The sequence below is a fragment of the Trichoderma evansii genome, assembly GCF_050947405.1.
Source record: "Trichoderma evansii strain SZMC 28006 chromosome Unknown GGI43scaffold_22, whole genome shotgun sequence".
Taxonomy (NCBI): domain Eukaryota; kingdom Fungi; phylum Ascomycota; class Sordariomycetes; order Hypocreales; family Hypocreaceae; genus Trichoderma; species Trichoderma evansii.
This window is the reverse complement of record NW_028145184.1, coordinates 368,348-386,446: the sequence shown is the minus strand read 5'-3', so window position 1 is coordinate 386,446 and position 18,099 is coordinate 368,348. Positions and strand designations below refer to the sequence as shown.

General features: G+C 45.4%; 6 protein-coding genes and 1 non-coding gene across 7 annotated transcripts; 4 read left to right on the top strand and 3 right to left on the bottom strand.

The window, feature by feature from the left end:
* Nucleotides 1-2,417: 2,417 nt before the first annotated feature.
* Nucleotides 2,418-3,057, bottom strand: GGI43DRAFT_387003 (uncharacterized protein; the record flags this gene model as incomplete). The annotated part of the gene is made up of 3 exons (XM_083203867.1): nucleotides 2,418-2,633; nucleotides 2,746-2,983; nucleotides 3,038-3,057. The coding sequence occupies 3 exons, from the start codon at nucleotides 3,055-3,057 to the stop codon at nucleotides 2,418-2,420; spliced, it is 474 nt and encodes a 157-aa protein (XP_083057294.1).
* Nucleotides 3,058-4,199: 1,142 nt separating this feature from the next.
* On the bottom strand, nucleotides 4,200-5,693 carry GGI43DRAFT_414177 (uncharacterized protein). Its single transcript, XM_083207011.1, has one exon. The coding sequence runs from the start codon at nucleotides 5,568-5,570 to the stop codon at nucleotides 4,707-4,709; it is 864 nt and encodes a 287-aa protein (XP_083057293.1). The 5' UTR covers nucleotides 5,571-5,693; the 3' UTR covers nucleotides 4,200-4,706.
* Nucleotides 4,206-4,277, top strand: GGI43DRAFT_t187. Its single transcript has one exon. It is a non-coding gene; the product is annotated as a tRNA-Asp (tRNA).
* A 262-nt stretch (nucleotides 5,694-5,955) lies between the features above and the next one.
* GGI43DRAFT_414175 (HNH endonuclease signature motif containing protein) lies at nucleotides 5,956-8,003 on the top strand. Its single transcript, XM_083207010.1, has one exon. The coding sequence runs from the start codon at nucleotides 6,450-6,452 to the stop codon at nucleotides 7,371-7,373; it is 924 nt and encodes a 307-aa protein (XP_083057292.1). The 5' UTR covers nucleotides 5,956-6,449; the 3' UTR covers nucleotides 7,374-8,003.
* Nucleotides 8,004-8,291: 288 nt separating this feature from the next.
* Nucleotides 8,292-12,529, top strand: GGI43DRAFT_414173 (uncharacterized protein; the record flags this gene model as incomplete). The annotated part of the gene is made up of 2 exons (XM_083207009.1): nucleotides 8,292-9,074; nucleotides 9,146-12,529. Coding segments are annotated over exons 1-2 (3,601 nt in total), but the record flags the coding sequence as incomplete, so codon positions are not given.
* Nucleotides 12,530-12,909: 380 nt separating this feature from the next.
* GGI43DRAFT_414172 (uncharacterized protein) lies at nucleotides 12,910-14,456 on the bottom strand. The gene is made up of 2 exons (XM_083207008.1): nucleotides 13,664-14,456; nucleotides 12,910-13,598 (listed from the first exon to the last, which is right to left on the bottom strand). Exons 1-2 carry the CDS (start codon nucleotides 14,299-14,301, stop codon nucleotides 13,388-13,390), a joined length of 849 nt encoding a protein of 282 aa, XP_083057290.1. The 5' UTR covers nucleotides 14,302-14,456; the 3' UTR covers nucleotides 12,910-13,387.
* A 574-nt stretch (nucleotides 14,457-15,030) lies between these two features.
* GGI43DRAFT_425088 (uncharacterized protein) lies at nucleotides 15,031-18,098 on the top strand (the record flags this gene model as incomplete). The annotated part of the gene is made up of 4 exons (XM_083208462.1): nucleotides 15,031-15,629; nucleotides 15,707-16,180; nucleotides 16,406-17,012; nucleotides 17,211-18,098. 4 exons carry the CDS (start codon nucleotides 15,031-15,033, stop codon nucleotides 18,096-18,098), a joined length of 2,568 nt encoding a protein of 855 aa, XP_083057289.1.
* Nucleotide 18,099: the final 1 nt, after the last annotated feature.

Here is an 18,099-nt window from a genome sequence, read left to right as displayed (position 1 = left end):
AATTGTGTCCTTGAATGTAAATCAGTAGGAAGCTGTTTAAGTAGTCTTGGCACAGCTTCGCATCCATCGTTGCCTGTCTGCGGTCGATAGCAAGAGATTTGCGACAAGTATCACCAGTCTCAGGCTGTGATTCTGCAAAACGAGACCAACTTGAGTAAGCCGACCCAAGCCGCCAGCTATATAGCAGATGTAGTGGATGTAGTAGATGGAGAAAAGGTGTTTCGGTGTATATACATGAGTATGCGTATATTACCCAGTATATGTTACTAAACTTGAAAGATAGACCTTATTTTCACAGTCCAAAAATAGGCCTCCAACTCGTCTGCACCCAGCCGCGTTGTCGACGAGATGGTGGTCGTCCTAGGCGAAGAGGTCAGCTACAGTCTCGTAATGACCACAAATTAGGCAAAAAGAAAATGCAGTTCACCTCTATGGCCAAAGGCGTCCTCCTTCGACAGCTGAGTTCTGATAAAAACCTGTTGGCCTACTCATATGCCGTCATCAACAAGGCCCACGAGCGGACTTTAGATCTCGATCTATTGCTAGCGCTGATGAAGAAAACCGTAAGCCGTTATAAGGATCTCAAAGTAGCATCTTGCATTTTACTGGTAATCAGGCCCAGCTGGCAGCGGGTATGACAGGTGATCATCATACCCGCAAGCGGCAGCGACTTTGGAGAAGATTGCCGTGATCGGAGGGCCACACATTCTCGGTCAGCAGTTTAATCTTGCGTCTTCGAGGCGCTAGATTTGGGCCACAGTAGCCTAGTTGCACGCGATGGACTCTATTGCGGCAGCAGTGGCGAATTTGTCTATGGTTCTAGGTTGACTATCTTCATGTAGTATTTAACCCCCCGCCCCGCAGCCACTTATTCAGTGAAGAAATGTGTGCTGCTTTCTCTAAGGGTAGCGGTAGCCCTCTCTTGACCATTGACTATTTTTTCCGTTCCTAGCACGGCATGTTATGCTCAGACGTAGGGAAACGCCGTTCACCATTGAGCGGTTACCTTGTTGTATTTGCGAAACGTACACGTAGTGGCTCATTAGTCAAACTAGCAATCTGTTCTTCTAAGCAGAGTTTTTGATACTATGGCGACGTAGCAAGAGTCAGATGGAAGGCAACACAAAATCTACAGAGGCTGACCCTTGGCTTGTGGCTTACTTGTGGAGCGCCATTTAGTTACATCGTGGCGGATAAAGACGGCAGCTAAATCTTAAAAAGTGGCAGGCCATTTAGTGCCTTTTAGCCTCGATCGCGAGTTCTTGATTTCGTGCTTGAAATGTGAAAGGTAGAAGATGGTTGGCGATATTTTACGTGCGGGGGATGGTTCGCATTGCAATACCGTACAAAACATTCGAGAAGAAGATCATGGAAGGGCTTCTTCGACGTCAGAGCGAATCCGAAGACAAAGAGTATGTCGATACAGGCTGAAGAACTATAGATTATGATCGCCTAAAACCCAGATGACAACTTGTGTTTGATCCTCCAAGTCAGCGATATTTGACTGATCCCACCCAATCTTTGTCCTTCTCCAGCAATGATCCCATAGCTATAGAGTACAAAAACAACCGAGACATTCTTGCTGCCGGTGAAATGGCGCATTGAACAAACAATAAAGAGCGACTGAGGTTGGCAGATTCATTCCTAGATAGCCAAGGGGTAATAAGTTCAATTAGCTGGAATACTGCAAAAATATTAAGAAGGGGGTAACGTACGATTAGCCAGCCACGAAGTCCAAGTGCCTCGCATCTCTTCTGGAAAAGAGGACAAAAAACAACTAAGGTAAGTCTACTACTCCACAACCATTGCAAGCAACACCAGAAAGGAGGATCACTGTAGGAATCGAACCCACTCCCCAAAGGGCTTCCAAAGCGATCTTAGGGCCGAAGCCCAAGGTTTTTCAACCATGAAAAAGCAGACTCTCGCCCAAGAAGAACGCGGTTTTCACCCATGAAGGAAAAAGAAAATACGGGGTTTCCCCCTTTCCGAGTTTGCACTCATGAACAAGACAGGAAAAAGTAGGCTTTCGCCAATACGGGCTGTCACCCATGAGGGAAGATAAAGCGGGCTTTCGCCCATGAAGAAAGTGAGCTTGCGCTCACGAAGGAAACGAGTTTTCGCTCATCGAGGAAGAGGGGAAAATAGGCTTTCGCCCGTGGGTTTTCACCCATGAAGGAAAAAGGGAATGTGGGCTTTCGCCCGTGAAATGAAGCGGGTTTCCACCCATAAAGAAGTGTGAAGAAGTAGAGTTTCGTCAATGCTGTGACAGATGACTGCTGCGCTTAAGGGGAAAAAAAAGATCCTTATGGTCTGTGCTCCTCTTGGTCATCCAGGAACTCCATCTTCATCTCGTCGTCAAGGTTTCCCAAGTCCTCAAACTCGGATGAAGAGCTCGGATAGCCAGTACCTTCCCATTCTCAAACTTCTTGTGACGTCAGGGAAGTCTCTTCAAGTGGATTGGAGGAGCTGCATGTCGCCATATCATGAGCAGGAGCGATCCGGACGGGGAGGTCGGCGGTAATTGTGGCAGGAGCAGCAGTGGCGGGTGCGGGTGTGGGAGCAGATGCGGCGGCGGTGGTGGTGGCGGTGCGAGCTGCCTCTCTGCTTGGGGAGGGCGACGGCCTTGGGAGAAACTGCGATTTGCGTCAGCAGTAATAACAATTGGAAGCAGAGAGAGAAGGAAAGCGAGAAAGAAGGAGAGAATGGAAGAATGAAGGACAAGGAGGGAAAGTCTCATAGACTTACTGCCTGCCTGCTTGCTCGCTCGACCTTGACGGGACGGCCAAGGAGCTCCAAGTTCTTGAGGTCTTCCAAAGCCACCTGCACATCGGGTCGTCTGCCGAAGCCAAGCATCACCCAGCTGATGTGACGATCCGATCTAGTTGCGCCCGGTGGCCACAAGAAGATGACAGAGTCAGGCTTAGTGAGTCTGGCTCGGATGGTAGCCTCGACTGCGGCCGTGTTCGCACCAAAGTGAAGACTTCTGGCGACGAGGAGACGTCGATTCTTCCGTTATCCCTTAATCTAGTTCTCCCACTGAGGGTTGTATCGTGGCATTCTGTTTGTTTTACAGGTCAGTCGCCGTTGAGTCTTTCCAGATATGGGAGAGCAATGAGCTAGCCTGGGTTACGGTACTGACTTGGTGGTTTGGATAGACTAGTCGTGGTTCGTTTGCTTGCTTGTTTGTTTGTTTCGCTACAGAGTGCTTGAGTTTAATTGTGAACGGAGAGAGGTTAGTGCTCGAAGAGCCTTGGATAAACTAACTGATAGTGCCTTGTTAACAAACGTGTGGCCCCTGTATTAAAAGTGAGCCACATCTGATCGATCATATCCGCCTGCACCACCTGTTTCAGCATCTGAATTGCGGCTCAGCTTAGCCCCAGTGTAAACTCTCTACCTAGTCCATCCCCTGGTCACTTTGACTTCACCAGCAAAAGAATCTTCGCAAATCTTGTTTATGGAAAAGCAGAAAGGGCTATAGATACTACATATAGTATAAAGGGAGACTGGATATTTGCAATTTTGGAAGCCGCTCTACTATGAACACTTTTGGTCGTCATACACTGGAGGCATACGACAATTAAACGAAGGAACTTAAGCAGAAAAAGTTTAGAATGCTATGATTGTATTTGGCGTATAAAATTGAGCAGAAATAAAATCGTGCTCAATGCCAGTAGTAGCTGTCAAAATTCAGGTACAGCTGTTATGCTTCTTTGACTCGGTTAGAGAATGTCACTTCTTCCAAGCTGAAACATGTTGTGAATTCGGCCACGATGCTGCATGAAGCCACAAAATACAAAATTTTCTATTTCTCCGTCGCATGTACTTCATCTACTTGAATGCCCAATTTTTGTCATTTAAATAACAAAAATATCCATCCTCGCTGTCCGCACTGTCCAGCTGTTTGTAACGGGCAAGCCACGAGAGTCGTAAATTTGAATACTAGGGAGTCTCAGCACTGGTCGCAGAGTCATTCAAGATTCAGTACATCACACAGAGAAACGTCTTGGTTCCAGGAAATGGTATATGAGAAACACTAAGCAAACAAAAAATTGAATGTTCTGATATCACGAGCAGTCATGCTGCTACAGCTTCCTCATAATGTAAAAGGACGGAAAATACACGGAGCATCAAATTTAAGTAGAATATCGTCTCCACCATGCACCCACAGATCCACCTACAACAGCCTACCAAAGACTGTTACATCTTCCGTAGTATAGTGGTCAGTATGCAAGCTTGTCACGCTTGAGACCCGGGTTCAATTCCCGGCGGGAGAGATCCGCCAAACCTCCAAGAGGTTGTTCTTTTTTTAGTAATTCTTTGATGACTTTTTGCTTCGTGCTGTTATTCCAGGCTTCAAGAAAAAAAAATACCTATAGGTACCCAAACGTGTGTGCATCAGTCGTGCAGGTCATCTCGGAACAATAACTGCTGTTTTCTCTTCCTTTCAAGCATGCCATATCTAAATATAAATATCCAATAACAGACAGAATTTAGTTTCAAGATTCGGCATCCCGTCATCTTCAGCTGCTGTCGAGCATACACCACAATTAACAAGGCCTGTCCTACTGGACTCGATCCATTGACCTGCGCGGAATCACCCAAGCACGCCCTATTTGCATCATGTGAGCCGTGGATGAACAAGATGCCACAGCGGGATGTATCAGCCTCCAATATGTTCAAGACCCATGAGCGGCTAGCAAGATTCAGTCAGAATAGTAGTGGCGGTAGTCGCAGTCGTCGGTGTTGTTCCAGTATTCTGAATCCGGAGAGAATTTCCCTCTTCTGAATAAGAAATCGCCCATGACTAGGCGCTGGAAGCGACAGCGCCCTGGCATTGCCTCTTCTATTGCCTCTACCGTCCTTTTCTCACCATTTGCATCCACCAAGATCGTGGCATCTCTATGAAGGGCCCGGCGTAGGTACCCAAAGATTGATGCCATCTGCGCAGTCCATTCCTCCAAGTGATCATCCTCCGGCTCGGTCGTATACAATGCCTTGTGAGCGGGAGACCCTGGCTGCTCCGCAATAACGCCCAGCACCGAAAGATTGCCGAGAATACTATCCCAAATATTCGGGTCCATGCGCAAATCTGTGTTGTAGGAGAAGCCCACAGTCTGTAAGTTGAGTACCACCTTGCGTATTTTCTCTCTTGTCTTGGAACTAAATAAATCGGCGAGAGTAAATTGGCCATCATCGTGAATATCGACTCGAAAAGTATTTCCTTTGTATAACATATCCATCACTTCCTCGGTAATTTGACGGCAGCATAGAAGGAGTCCGGGTAGTGCACTTCGACGACCATCATCCACAGAGGAATACATGGTCTCTTCCTCACCGCTCTCTTCACCATCCCTACTACTGATAAAAGTGACACTCGCTAAGTCATCATCATTGTAATCACTTATTTCATCGGACCAGTCATAGTTCGGTTGAGAGTAAAGGCCACTAGGAATATCGAAGACAAGATTTTGTGGGATACAGAATCGGTAGATCTGCTGGCGAATTTCTAGCGGCAGAGCTAGGAAGGCACTCGAATTTAATGAGGGAAGATGCGACGCCACTTTCATTTCAGGGCAAGTCAACTATGTCTATAATAGAAAGTATCTTCAAAAGGAGTCAAGATCTAAAAGAGGCCTATTTTTGAGTGCTCATTATTATCTTGTGATGAAGTTTAGAGAGGAGTTTCGACGGCGCAAGAAATGATGACTAGACTTACTTTTCACATCAAGCTTCCCAGCAGCTACCCCACTCTGAAGTCCATAAGGCTATGAGACATCGCGCGGGAATCGAACCCGCTCCCTGGTACCACTGTCTCACAACAGCGAAACGAGTTGATGTTCGGGCGACCAGATGCTGAGGCACCGACGACGTTTTAGGGCCGAAGTTCAAGGGTATTCACCCATGAAGGAAACAGGTTTTCATCTTGTAAGGACTAGAGAATGGTCTTTCGACATCAAAGAATCAGGCTTTCACCTATTAAAAATGGGGAAAGAATGGACTTTCGCCCATCTAGTAAATAGCCAGATGCACCACGTCAAGCATCAATTGTAGACATTGGCCCAGGTCGAGGTGCTTGACTGATCTTTCTCCTCAGCCCTTCGTTTTCGAACGTCTTCCAAGTTGAGCCGCTCGTACAGCGAGACGAGATTCTAAGGTTGAGGTGGAAGATTCTACGGCTTAAACTGTGAGGTAAAAGTCTAGTAGAAGTAGTAGAAGTAGTAGAAGTAGTAGAAGTAGTAGAAGTAGTAGAAGTAGTAGAAGTAGTAGAAGTAGTAGAAGTAGCAGTTTCTCAGGAGAAAGAAGTCATCCAGCTCGAGCGAGATATTGTGGCCAAGGAGCGGCAAGCTGGTATCCTGGATGATAAGGCTGCTGAGAAACGCGTCCAGATTTTGAATCAGCGCTACTTTTCTACTGGGGAGGACCTGTGGAGACATCAAAAGAAGAAGATGCGATTTGGAGACCCTTCAAAAACACGATTGATAAATCCATGTGGCGGCGACCTCTCTCAAAGTGTCTTGGCTCTCTACAAGCGTGATTGGTTTGACAAAAAGAAAGGCCAGTCTCCGAGAAAACGTAAGCCAAGATGGTGCAAGTATATAAACTCCGATTCGAGATGGCGCCAGGGTGCTTTGGACTACTACAAAGGCAGTTGCGATGATCAGGGAAAAGATTTTACTGATGCCTCTTGGTGTCATATAAGCGGCACCTGGCATCTTGATATGCATCACAGAGCGGCACACATCGTACCCTTTTGTCGCAATAATAACGACTTTGACGAGTTGATATTTGGTGCCCGAGCGGAATCACTTCACCGAGCAGGGAATGCACTTCTTTTGTCAAACAGAATAAAAGAGTGGTTTGACAACCATCACCTCATAGTTGTCCCGGTCGATCCGACGGAAACTCCCATCACTCGATGGCGCACAGACATCATTTCTCCTATTATCCGTGAAAGTGAATACACGTACGGTTTATGGCCTAGATCCAAAGATTTCGACGGAAAGGAACTAGTATTTCTCAACGAAAAACGTCCAGTCCCACGCTTCCTCTACTTCCGCTTCGTCATGGCGCTCATTCGCATCAAGGACCTCAAACAAACCGGATGGGAGGATGTCTGGGCCCGGTACTACGAGCAACGCCCTTTCCCAGTACCAGGAATAGACATGCGAGAGAGCATGTTGCTTGCCCTCGCCACTCATTTTGGGGCTACTCATATGCGTGTAGTTGAGTCTTGGATCACGGATCATGGCTTTGAGTCACCCTTGAAGCTAACTGATGACGAATCTGTGGAAGCGGCCCGCCGAGTTTACATGGTAGTAGAAGAGGTCGCTGAAAGTGCAGAGAAAAGGGGGTATAAGGTAAAATATTAGCATGAAGTGCTAATATTGGTGTGTCTTTTGGTGTATTGACGCGATTAGCAATATACCTATTCCCTTTACATCAATATCTTCTATACTTAGGTACGTACGGCTTATTTAGCATCTGTTTATTAAGAAGCAGACAACGGTATAAATATATCCTTAATAAAAAAGAAATACCTCTGCTTTTATATCCTCTTCGCTGTCATGATGCTCGAAGTTATTGGGCGACAAAATCTTGGACTGCCCAAACTCCACGCGACATGATTTTCACTGCCCCAATTGCTGCATGTAACACCGGCATGAACATAGCCAATTGGCTGTCTACATTGTGCTGGTGAGCAAGGATCTTAGTGGCGCCAACGCATCCACAGCCTCGCTGGGTTAATGTACAGCTGATATTCATTAATTGCTCTGCCACCCAAACTACCATCATATCTATTCAGTCTCTCTGTCCTGGTCAAAGGACTGTTAGATAGCGGACAGACAACAGCTTGCACAAGCCTTTAAATTTTTAAATTATACCGTAGGGTATAGGACTAGATGGAGGATAATCATTCGAAAGTGATAGGCACGGAAAATTAAATCGACTTCGGTGCGAGGCTATGCCCAGGCGCTCGATTATGTAAAATCGCAAATCGCTGATTGAGGTTGATGCGACTTGTTAGAAGAAGTATGCACTAAACCACATAAGCTCTTTGATAGGAGGAGTGGTCTCGTTTCGATGAAGAAAACGAAAGTACCTCATGCACGAAGGGTACTAAGCCACACTTTTTTGCTCCAGCCTCCTACGCCTGAGTAAATGTAGGCTTATTCATCGCTGCCCAACGAGGTGAAGCTTCATGCGCTCTGCAGGGTCGTCTTGGCCTATAAGCCTGTTGCAATGGCCACGAATCAAGGCGCTGCAAAACTGTTTATCTTGTGACCTTTGCACTGGTTGGGCGGCTACCCACCCGCGTCGCCGTCGCCACCTTAGTCTGACAGAATTGTTTTCTGGCTACTCCTACATGGCCCTTATTATTCACAGCTCTTTTTTCTCTTTTAAAGTCTGATCTCGTACCAAACGGCTGGCTTTCATAGAAACCATATTTTATCTTACTCCTTGTTTCAATTCCTTGTGGCCACTTTCTAACATTCGAATCTCGCAGATGACCTTTGGGCGACGATATTTGGCCAAAGGCAACTGCTAATTCGAATCGCCATTCGCGCTTTTCAAAAACCTATCTGGTCCCATATTTGTATCCTATAAAAGGGTTTAAAGCTATACCTTTGACTCTTAATGGATCCCATCTCTGCCCTTTCCGTGATAGCTGCTGCTGCTCGATTTGTGGACTGGTCCAGACAAATTGTCTGCAAGAGTAGAGAGATACATGACTCCATCGAAGGCATCTCCAAAGAGAATCTTGGTAGTCAAACTGTCACCCTTCGACTCAAAGAACTAACAAAAACCATCCAGTCGTCTCAGGAAGCCGCAAATATACACGCTGCAAACTCTCGTCTTCAACAGATCTGCAATAATTGCAGTAGCATATCTGACGAACTCTTAAAACACCTTCATCGCTTGAAAGTTCCAGAGGACTCTGAGCATCGAAAATGGAAGAGCTTTCGACAGGCGATGAAGTCTGTATGCTCCAAGAAAGAGATCGATGGGATGGCAAGTAGTCTAGCGGTCTTGAGGGCCGAATTGGATACCGAAGTCCTAGTAGCGTGCAGGTAAGATAGCCCTCGATTCAGCAGCCAGCTAGGCTATGCAGTGAATTATAGTAACGATGTTCTATACAAAGTCAAAATATGGAAAAGCTATCTCTAAACGCCAAAGACCGATTTGAAAAGTTAGATGAAGACCTTCAGAAGATTGTAACCGCGGTCTCGAACGACACAAACAGCGACCAAATTCGCAATAGTATCGAAATACTCACAGAGACTCAGAGAGCCCAATTTCTAGATTATGGCCGAATTTCTATTGTCTGTAATGAGAATTTCCTTGCCCTCAATTCGAAATCTCAGGAGATAATCAACACACTTCTTGATAACCAAAAGGTGACAGTTCAACACTGGGGAGAGCACTTTCAGGGACTGAACAGACGAATTGATTCGGTGAGCTGTGAAATTCATTCTAATTCGCAGCACACCAAAGCTACACTCGACCTTCATCGCGACATGAGAGCCACCCTCATCCAGAAAGATAGCGAGAAACGGGTGAATCTGGTGCGACTATCCCTGCTGGAGAGCCTGAGGTTCGATCAGATGAATGATCGACCGGAAACTATCGCAAAAGCTCATGCTAAAACCTTTGACTGGGTGTTTCGAGATCCATCAAAAAAGCAGAAGCCCTGGGCCAACTTTACATCCTGGCTTCAGCACGAGTCCGGGATGTATTGGGTTAACGGCAAGCCAGCATCTGGAAAGTCCACGTTAATGAAATTTATATGGGGTAATCAATTTACCAAAGATTGCCTTGCCAGCTGGGCAGGAAAAGCACGACTTTTAACTGGTGCATTTTTCTTCTGGAATAGTGGAAATACAGCCCAGCGTTCTCATGATGGCCTTTTCCGCACCCTGTTATACCAAGTTCTTTGCAAGAGCCCCGAATTTCTCCCAAAAATGTTTCCGGAGGAGTGGAAGAGATACTCACAGTTCGCTGCATGTGATCTCGAAATCGTTAAAGAGGAGTGGACATCCCCAGGAAAGCTAAAGAGAGCTTTCGAGCTTCTCGTTCGCCTGGCCTCAACCAATTTACGACTATGCTTTTTCATAGATGGCTTAGACGAGGCTGAAGGAGATTCAGAGGATATCGCAGAATTCATCTGTGAAATGTCCCAAGCTTCAATCAATGTCAAATTTTGCGTATCAAGTCGACTCTGGCCAGTTTTTCAGACAATATTTGACGAAAAACCGTCTCTTCAATTAGAAGATTTGACCAAATCCGATATTAAGCTCTACGTTATAGATAAACTCGGAACAAACAAGAATATACAGAAGCTACTAAGGCACGAACCTGGAAAGTCACAATGGCTCATTGATAGTATTGTTAATAGAGCATCTGGTGTCTTTTTGTGGGTTTCTCTCGTTGTCAAGTCGCTCATCAGCGGTATCAGGGACGGCGATGACACTGAAGCGCTGTATCACCGGCTCTGCAGTCTTCCAGCCGACTTAGAAAATCTCTATGAACATATTTTTATGCAAATTCAGCAAGAATATCCCATCGAGTCCTCGAAAATTTTCCAAATCTTTCGAGCGAGCGGCAATACTCTCGATATTTTTACTTTATTTACAGCTTTGATATTCAAAGATGATTTATACGAAAGGGTTTTATCGTTGAAACTTATCTCAAAGGAGCAACTGAGTAGTAAACAATACAGTAAAATAATGGACGGAAAACTTAGAGATTGGACACGAAGGCTTAACTCTCGCTGTCGCTGTCTGCTTGAAATCGCTGAGGACACGAAAATTGATGAGTCGCCTGAGCTAATTGACTCAGACTATCCCACATTCCTCGCTGGAGACTTCGATGCATTCGGATCCGACGACATGATTCAACCTGAAGCTCTCATTGACTCTTCATTCAATCCCTCCAATTCAACGCGCGAGAGATATTCCTCAAGACACCCCAGTACAATGGATCCCTCAAGACCCTGGAGGAATTTCCGAAGGCGCCCCAGGACATTGAATTCCTCAAGATCTTCCAATTCAACGCGCAGGAGATATTCCCGAAGGCGCCCCAATCCAACGGATGCCCCAAGACCCTCTAATTCAACACTTCCGAGGTATTCCCCGAAGGACGAGCATTTTCTTGATTCAGACAAATACAAGGTGCCTATTCGGTATCTACATCGAACGGCCCGAGATTATGTGGAGCAACCTCACGTATGGCAGAAATTTCTGGATAAGACTGAATCTTCTGTATTTGACCCTGCAACAGCCCTTCTCGTTTCTTGCTTGGTTGGCGTCAAAACATCATCTACCAAAATACTAGCGGTAGATCAATTCACAAAGTATATAGTGGGTCTAGGTCTGAAAGCTTCGCAGACAAACATCAATCTTCTCGATGAACTTGACAGAGCAGTCACTGCAAGGCTGATGGAAGCGACAATGCCGTCCAAGCTTTCTTCGGCCGATGGTGGGAACACTTTTTTATTCAGCAATAAACCAGGGTATTTATGGCATGGCGACATGCTCTCATGCACCCTCCAGAAAAGCCTCCCGTGGTATGCCGAGGCAAAGGGTTCCAGTGATGGCCGTAGTTATTATATCGGTGATCAACAAGGAATCCCTTTGGCTTTTGCATCCCTTCAGCAGCGATTTGTTCCTATTCTAGCCGCCGGCTTCGCTTTCCCTGAATGGAAAACTTGGTTATGCGCTGATGGCGGTAAAAGTTTTACCAACGCTTTGCCCAAGTCTTTTTCACTGGTTGCAGTATTGCTTACCAGCGGTTGCAACCCGAATCAAACTGAAATCTTCGGGCGGTCGATATGGGAATATGTGATTCACATGGTCCATGTTCTCGGCTGCGTGGGTGATGAAAACGTACCATTCGCACAGTGGGTACCCATCTTTGAGCTCATGTTAAACCATGGCGCCGATCCACACGCATGCTGTATAAAGGACTCGAACATTTTCATCCAAGGTGTGGGTTGTTACCCGGGTGGTTCTGACCAGAATCGCTACTGCAATATTGTCGAACACACAAAAAAGAACTATTTTTCAGCATTTGCGAGCATAGTTCGCCGCGGTCGAGCAGAGGATGAGTGGAATATAAACGACTCACACGCCTATTTTCATTCTGCCGAGGCCGTGGTACGTGATGTATTCGTTGCACGAGGAATACCCGGCGCTACGCGACTTCTGGATAACCTTGTAGAAAAGAAAAAGTCAAAAGAAAAGGTTAACCGTGAAGTTGATCAATATGACGATAATAACGAAGGGAAGCCTCATCATCCACACTGGGTAGCATAAGATTCTCCCAATGATCGGCTTATTTCAAAATTAAATGTAACATAAATGGATTCTAAATTGATAGTGACCTTGCCTAGAAGTGACCTTGTCTGGAACGAAACTCTTTAAATTTGCTCACACAGCGAACTTATATTTAGCCGCTGCATGCTTCCATCTAAAGTCGCTCAAATTCCTTTTTAAGCCTTTAAATAAATAGAGTAATATTTTGATCAGATACTCCATAGCGGAACTAATGTGATATGTGTACTTGTTAGCAGCTACTGAAAAGTTTGCCGTGGTTTGAGACCAAAGGATGAAGTGAGCATTGAATTGAGCTACAGTTCCATCTCTTTAGCCAATTTTAGCGTAAGCTCTTAGAGTTACCAAGTTGACCTCGATGCAGTTGGTTCAAAGAAGTCGACACTAAACTATATCATATAGCTTTGGCATGAATTAGCTTTAGCTACGTATTGAGCTTTTCTAACTTCTGCTATCTCTTTTTAGTTTCATTAATTTTTGCTGTTGACTGTTTCCTATAGAGTATTTTTTTTTTTTTTTTTTTTTTTTTTTTTTTTTAGCCATTGTTACGGTGTAGATACCATGTAGTAGTAATAGTAGATCTGATAGTTCTGGTAGTTCTGGTAGGAGCAGTAGAAGTATTAAATCTAGTAGAAGCAGTCGAGGTAGTAGAGATAGTAGAAGCAGCTACCGCTTAAAACTGAGGCAATATACACTCTGTTATACCAAAACTAACTGCAAGAGCCCAATTAACATGACCTTTCGGTATCTAGATACATCTACCATTGGTAGTTAAGTTACGCCTTACCACTCGTTTCAAAGTCTGCATTTTTACGCACTACAAGTCTACTAGCATTAAATACAAGTCGTTGATAGACGGCATGTCTATCATAGCAATCTCATTACTCTCATCATATCCAGCCTCTGTCAAAAACCCGCATGGATGGATTGGAGAAGTCTTGCGACATGTAAGTTTTGACTGACATCGGTTTGATGAGTTATTCATGGTGATCAGTCAAGCTACTACTCAGTTGAGCCTATGTTGGTGTTGGCTCCAAGAATTAGCAGCTTACTTATAGGCCAAGAAGCAATCTTGCTTGAGCATTCATAACACGACGCAATGCAGAGAGTCTTTCTGGTGTACGGCCATAAAGGTGCGCCAGGTTGTCATCATCACACTGGAGCTTGTCGTTTGCCGTGCACAACAGCCTACCATCCTCTCCTTGTCGAAGTTCATAAAACAAGTATGGTGTCTTGGCATCAGCCCATTCCCATGCTTGGACGCTGACGATAACGTGGTAAGCGACGTGATAGGAAAATGCCAGGGAGCAAACTGCAAATTTACTTACCTAAATATATTACTGAATGACAGCAATTTCCGTATATCCATGCGCTCTGCCCATGGTCGGTCCGCAGCCCAAAGATAGACCACAAAAAGCCAATCTCCATAGAGAGTTTTGTGTAAATCCTTCTTTTGAGGCGAAAATACAACTCTTTTTCCACATGTTATGTTAGGAGGAGCATCGTCAAGCTCTGAGCGATCATAAAACTCTTCCCTTCCTTTCACAGGATATTTTTGCCATGCCCGTATGGAGTTTATTTGTTTATGATCATTTAATTGTGAGGGAACATCGATTAAAAAGCACCGCACAAGCATACGCCATGGCGGCTGTTGGTCTTTTTGGCCGTGTTGGTATCCTTTTGGAAGCACATGATAGGAGATTAACCACCTGAATGGTCGCACTTCGGGCGGTGCACCCAAAGTTGAAAACATAGACTTTGATCTTCTCCAGAGATATATGACTGAGTATCGCCGACGGCGTCTTTTCATTTCGACGGCTATAGCTTTATTATCGTCTTCATCATCAATCGATTTTAGCAGCCATTGCGGGGATATTTCGTTCTTTGGCAAGAAAAGCTCAGCATCCTCGGTGTAGGCAGGGCGTTGGGATGGAGCAGTCATCGCTGTAGACTTTGTAGAAGACATGGTGCCACATTCGTGGTCGAACACCTTGCCAAGGGTCTCTATGGTAAGATCGAACCTGGAATTTTCTTGCGTCTGGGTCCTCAGCGATTATATATATACCCGGAGCGATCGGCTCGATGCCAAAGCATAATTATACTATATTTATAAAAACAACCTTGTAGGATGATGGAGCGATCTACGTGTACGTAACTCGCTACCAATCCCCGTTTCAGCCTCACATATTACAATTATCGGCATACATCTGCAGTTTAGTGCCGACTTGTTCCCCGCATCAAGCTGAACCAGCGATTTGCGGTTTTACATAACGGGAGCTCCCGCGCATGAAATCTCACTTATTTGTCGTGCCTATCGCCTTCAACCTTCTAGTATCGTACCCCTATGCGGGTCACGATTTAATTACAATGCTTGTGCAAGTTACTACACCCATGCTATCTAGCAGTTATTTGGCCAAGACAGAGAGGACTGGATAGATGACTTGATGGTGGTGCGGGTGGTGGAGGTATTAATGAGTACATGTATTAGCCGCAAGAATCCTTCGAGTTGGCGCTACTAAGATCCTTGCTCACCAGCACAATGTAGACAACCAATTAGCTATGTTCATGCTGGTGTTACATGTAGCAATTGTAGCAGTGAAAATCGTGTCGCGTCAAGTTTGGGCAGTCCGAGATACATATTACGCTCTCTTCACATACACACAGTTACGTTTTTGTAGCCAACTTAGCTGTCTCAATGGCATCTCTTTCAACTCTAACAACTGCATTCTTGAAAACATCTCAAGAGTCAACTTTTACCCTTGCCAACCTCAATTTCAACTTTACCCTGATGAAATATGATGCACCTGAAGAGTACCGTGCGCTCGGTGAATCCCTCTCATCTCATCGAAGAAAGGCCGCCGAAGATGGAGCTATACATATTGCAGCACGAAAGCTTACAGCTCTGTTCCAGAGCGTGATACCTCCCGTGCCCAAGCTTATACATGCATATGGACTTCGCGTTAGCGAGATTGCGAAGCTACCAACTGTCAACCCTAAAGGAACTCTAAAACAAGGAATCTTTGCAGACCACGTCGGGGCAGATGGAACTAGTATTTGGGCATCTGCTACTTCAGGAAGCGAGGCTGTAACGATGCACTTGCTTGCATGCATGCTGGCCAGAATATGGAAGAGGGAAGAAGCCATAGCTATATGGACAGAATTCGTACAACAGAGAAAACTTCATCTCCAAAGTGCCATTACAGAATGCGATGGACCTCTCAAGATCTCAGATTTGGCTGCGTCCCATATAGAGCTGACTAGAACTGAGCTGGACGAATGGGACGCAAGTGCAAGGTATGTGGCTGATGAGGTGTTTTTGCGATCTCATTTCTTTATTTCGTCAGAATGTACACTAATTGTATATCCTTTAGATCATGGCTTCAGACTGCCGATGAAGGCCAAAGGCTCCGACAAACCCAACTACGTCTAATTATCGACAATATCTCCCTGCCCGTGTGGACAGGCGGCAACGTTTACTCTGCCATTTTAGAAGCATGGACAAGCGCCTTGGAAACAATGGAGAATCTTATCAAAGGCGCTCCGCATCGTATTAGCAACGGTGCGATCCTTTTGGCTCTGTCAGCATGGCACTTGTATCCCGATATGTTTTTTGCTGGCACCAACCAACACATCAAACAATCCGATCCTTTGATCGGCACAGGTGGTCTCATGACTATTGGTCTAACAAACAAGACTGAAGATGATGGAAGAGGTGTCTTCTGGTCCTTGCCATTGACTCAGGCGAGGTATTATGGCGAACCCATCATAGCAACTCGTCATGCGGGTGTAGGCGAATCGCAAGTTCAGTTTGAAGATTTCATACTTGTTGTTATCGGCAGTGTGCTGTGCTCATGGCAACAATCAATGCTCGACATCGACGATGCATTAGAGTTGATAAAATATATCAGCAATAAAGCGGGAACATCGCCAAACGTAAGTGCAGGTCAGAAAGAGTCGACGAGTTATCCGTATTGGCATGGCCACGACTGGACTGAGTGGTTATCTCTATTCACAACAGCTATTGATCGATACGCCAAATCAACTGGTGTTGAGAAAGAAAATCTCACTAGACTCATTAGATTTGGTCAACGAAATTGCGCAAACTCTTTGGCCTCACATAAGCATTACCCTGCGCCAGCATTCGGGCTTACAAATTTCTCATTTATTTTGAAATCCTTGGGTACTGATACTCAGACCGCAATATCTTTCCTTCGGAGCTGGGCTGTCAGAGAACTCGAACCTCGAACCGCGGCCGTTGCAGTCATTAGATACCGGGGCAGCATGTGGACTAAATATCACTATACGAATATCGATATTGATCCCGAGTCGGTGCCTCCATTGAAGAAGCAAAGAGTTGGAAATAGTCTGGGCATGATATCTTCTAGCAGCCGCGGCATTAGATGGTCAGAAGATGACGACGATCAATTCTTAGCATCTGATATCCTTAATGACGCGGAAGAACAAATCCAAGAACTCATCTCCATCCCCCCAAGCTTAGGTGCTCAACCTAAACCATACTTTTTTATCTGCGGCGACACAGAAACGGCAATATACCTTCCTTCGAGTCAAAAACCGGTAAAGGCCGTTCAAAATAACTGCATGGATGCCTCACAGCTGCACAGATGCGTCAAAAACGGGGATCTCAACGAAACTCAAGTCCTAAAAACATTTGAAGAGGTTAGCAAATCCGCTTATTTGGGAAGGAATAGCGATTACTTCGAATCTCTCTGTGCAATTGGGATAGCGAGCAAAATGTACTCAAGATTACCTGGTGCGCGAGTAGATCTCCAAGTTATTCGCATGCAAATAAGCAAATCAAAATGGTGGCAAAGCCTGCAAAGCGTGAAAAGCATGCGATCTCTTCAATTCCTGAAGCTGCAGACCACCATGTGCTGTATTGCTTTTTTCGAAACCGGAACAATCGATTTGGATCTCGAGGAATTAGGGGATCACAGCTTCGCAGTTTGCCACGCAAACTCCATATTTGTCGGCAGTCGTCTGTTAAGCGATCCCATAAACGAAATACCTCATTATTTCATCGAAAGAATCATTGGAAATGTCGGTAAGCCAGGTCTCACTTTCCTGGTTACGCCACCCGATCCAATGGTTCAGGATTTCGATCCTTCACTGTGGCATCTGATTGCACACGAGAAATTTGATGGGCTGGCGCAGGATTGTTTTCAAGGAACATCTTTCCACCTACCGTTTACCGGATATGAACATTCCTTGCATGTAGGCCAAAGGAGTGTTCGGGATGTCCCTGCCCGACTGCTGGAAACTGCCGTCTCAGTGTATGACAAGGGGAAATGGATCGCCGATTTGGACATCCTGGAAGCATCAATGCACTGGATGAGAGTACCGAAACTATCATGTCCTCACTTGGATGGCGCTGAAAATGTCTTCCCTCGCTCCGACCTTGTATCTGTTGATTCTTGGCTAGAACTTCTTGACCCCCCTCAAGAGGGTCAAGATTCGGTGGTTCGTGCCCATGGTAACCCTATTGCGAGGATTGCAACGGCAGCATTGGCGACTCGAAAGCGTCCTAATGTAGTCATTCTACCAAATAAGGTGTGTTGGCAGTGTCAAAGCCTACAGACTATTGACAATCAACTTTTCTGGGTATCTGGTATTGACGCCCGGGAACTTCAGAATGAGTTTGATGACTTAAAGTCGGCCGATCCAGAGAATCTGCCGCTAGATAAGTCCGAAAACGATGATAGTGAGGAGGTGCATACAGTACCAGGGTCATTTCTTATTTATTAAA

Coding starts and splice junctions, on each gene's coding strand:
- GGI43DRAFT_414177 (XM_083207011.1), bottom strand. CDS start 5,570: ATGAAAGTGGCGTCGCATCTTCCCTCATTAAATTCGAGTGCCTTCCTA.
- GGI43DRAFT_414175 (XM_083207010.1), top strand. CDS start 6,450: ATGCGATTTGGAGACCCTTCAAAAACACGATTGATAAATCCATGTGGC.
- GGI43DRAFT_414172 (XM_083207008.1), bottom strand. CDS start 14,301: ATGTCTTCTACAAAGTCTACAGCGATGACTGCTCCATCCCAACGCCCT. Junction 13,599..13,663: donor TCATTCAGTAATATATTTAG/GTAAGTAAATTT, acceptor CGTTATCGTCAG/CGTCCAAGCATGGGAATGGG.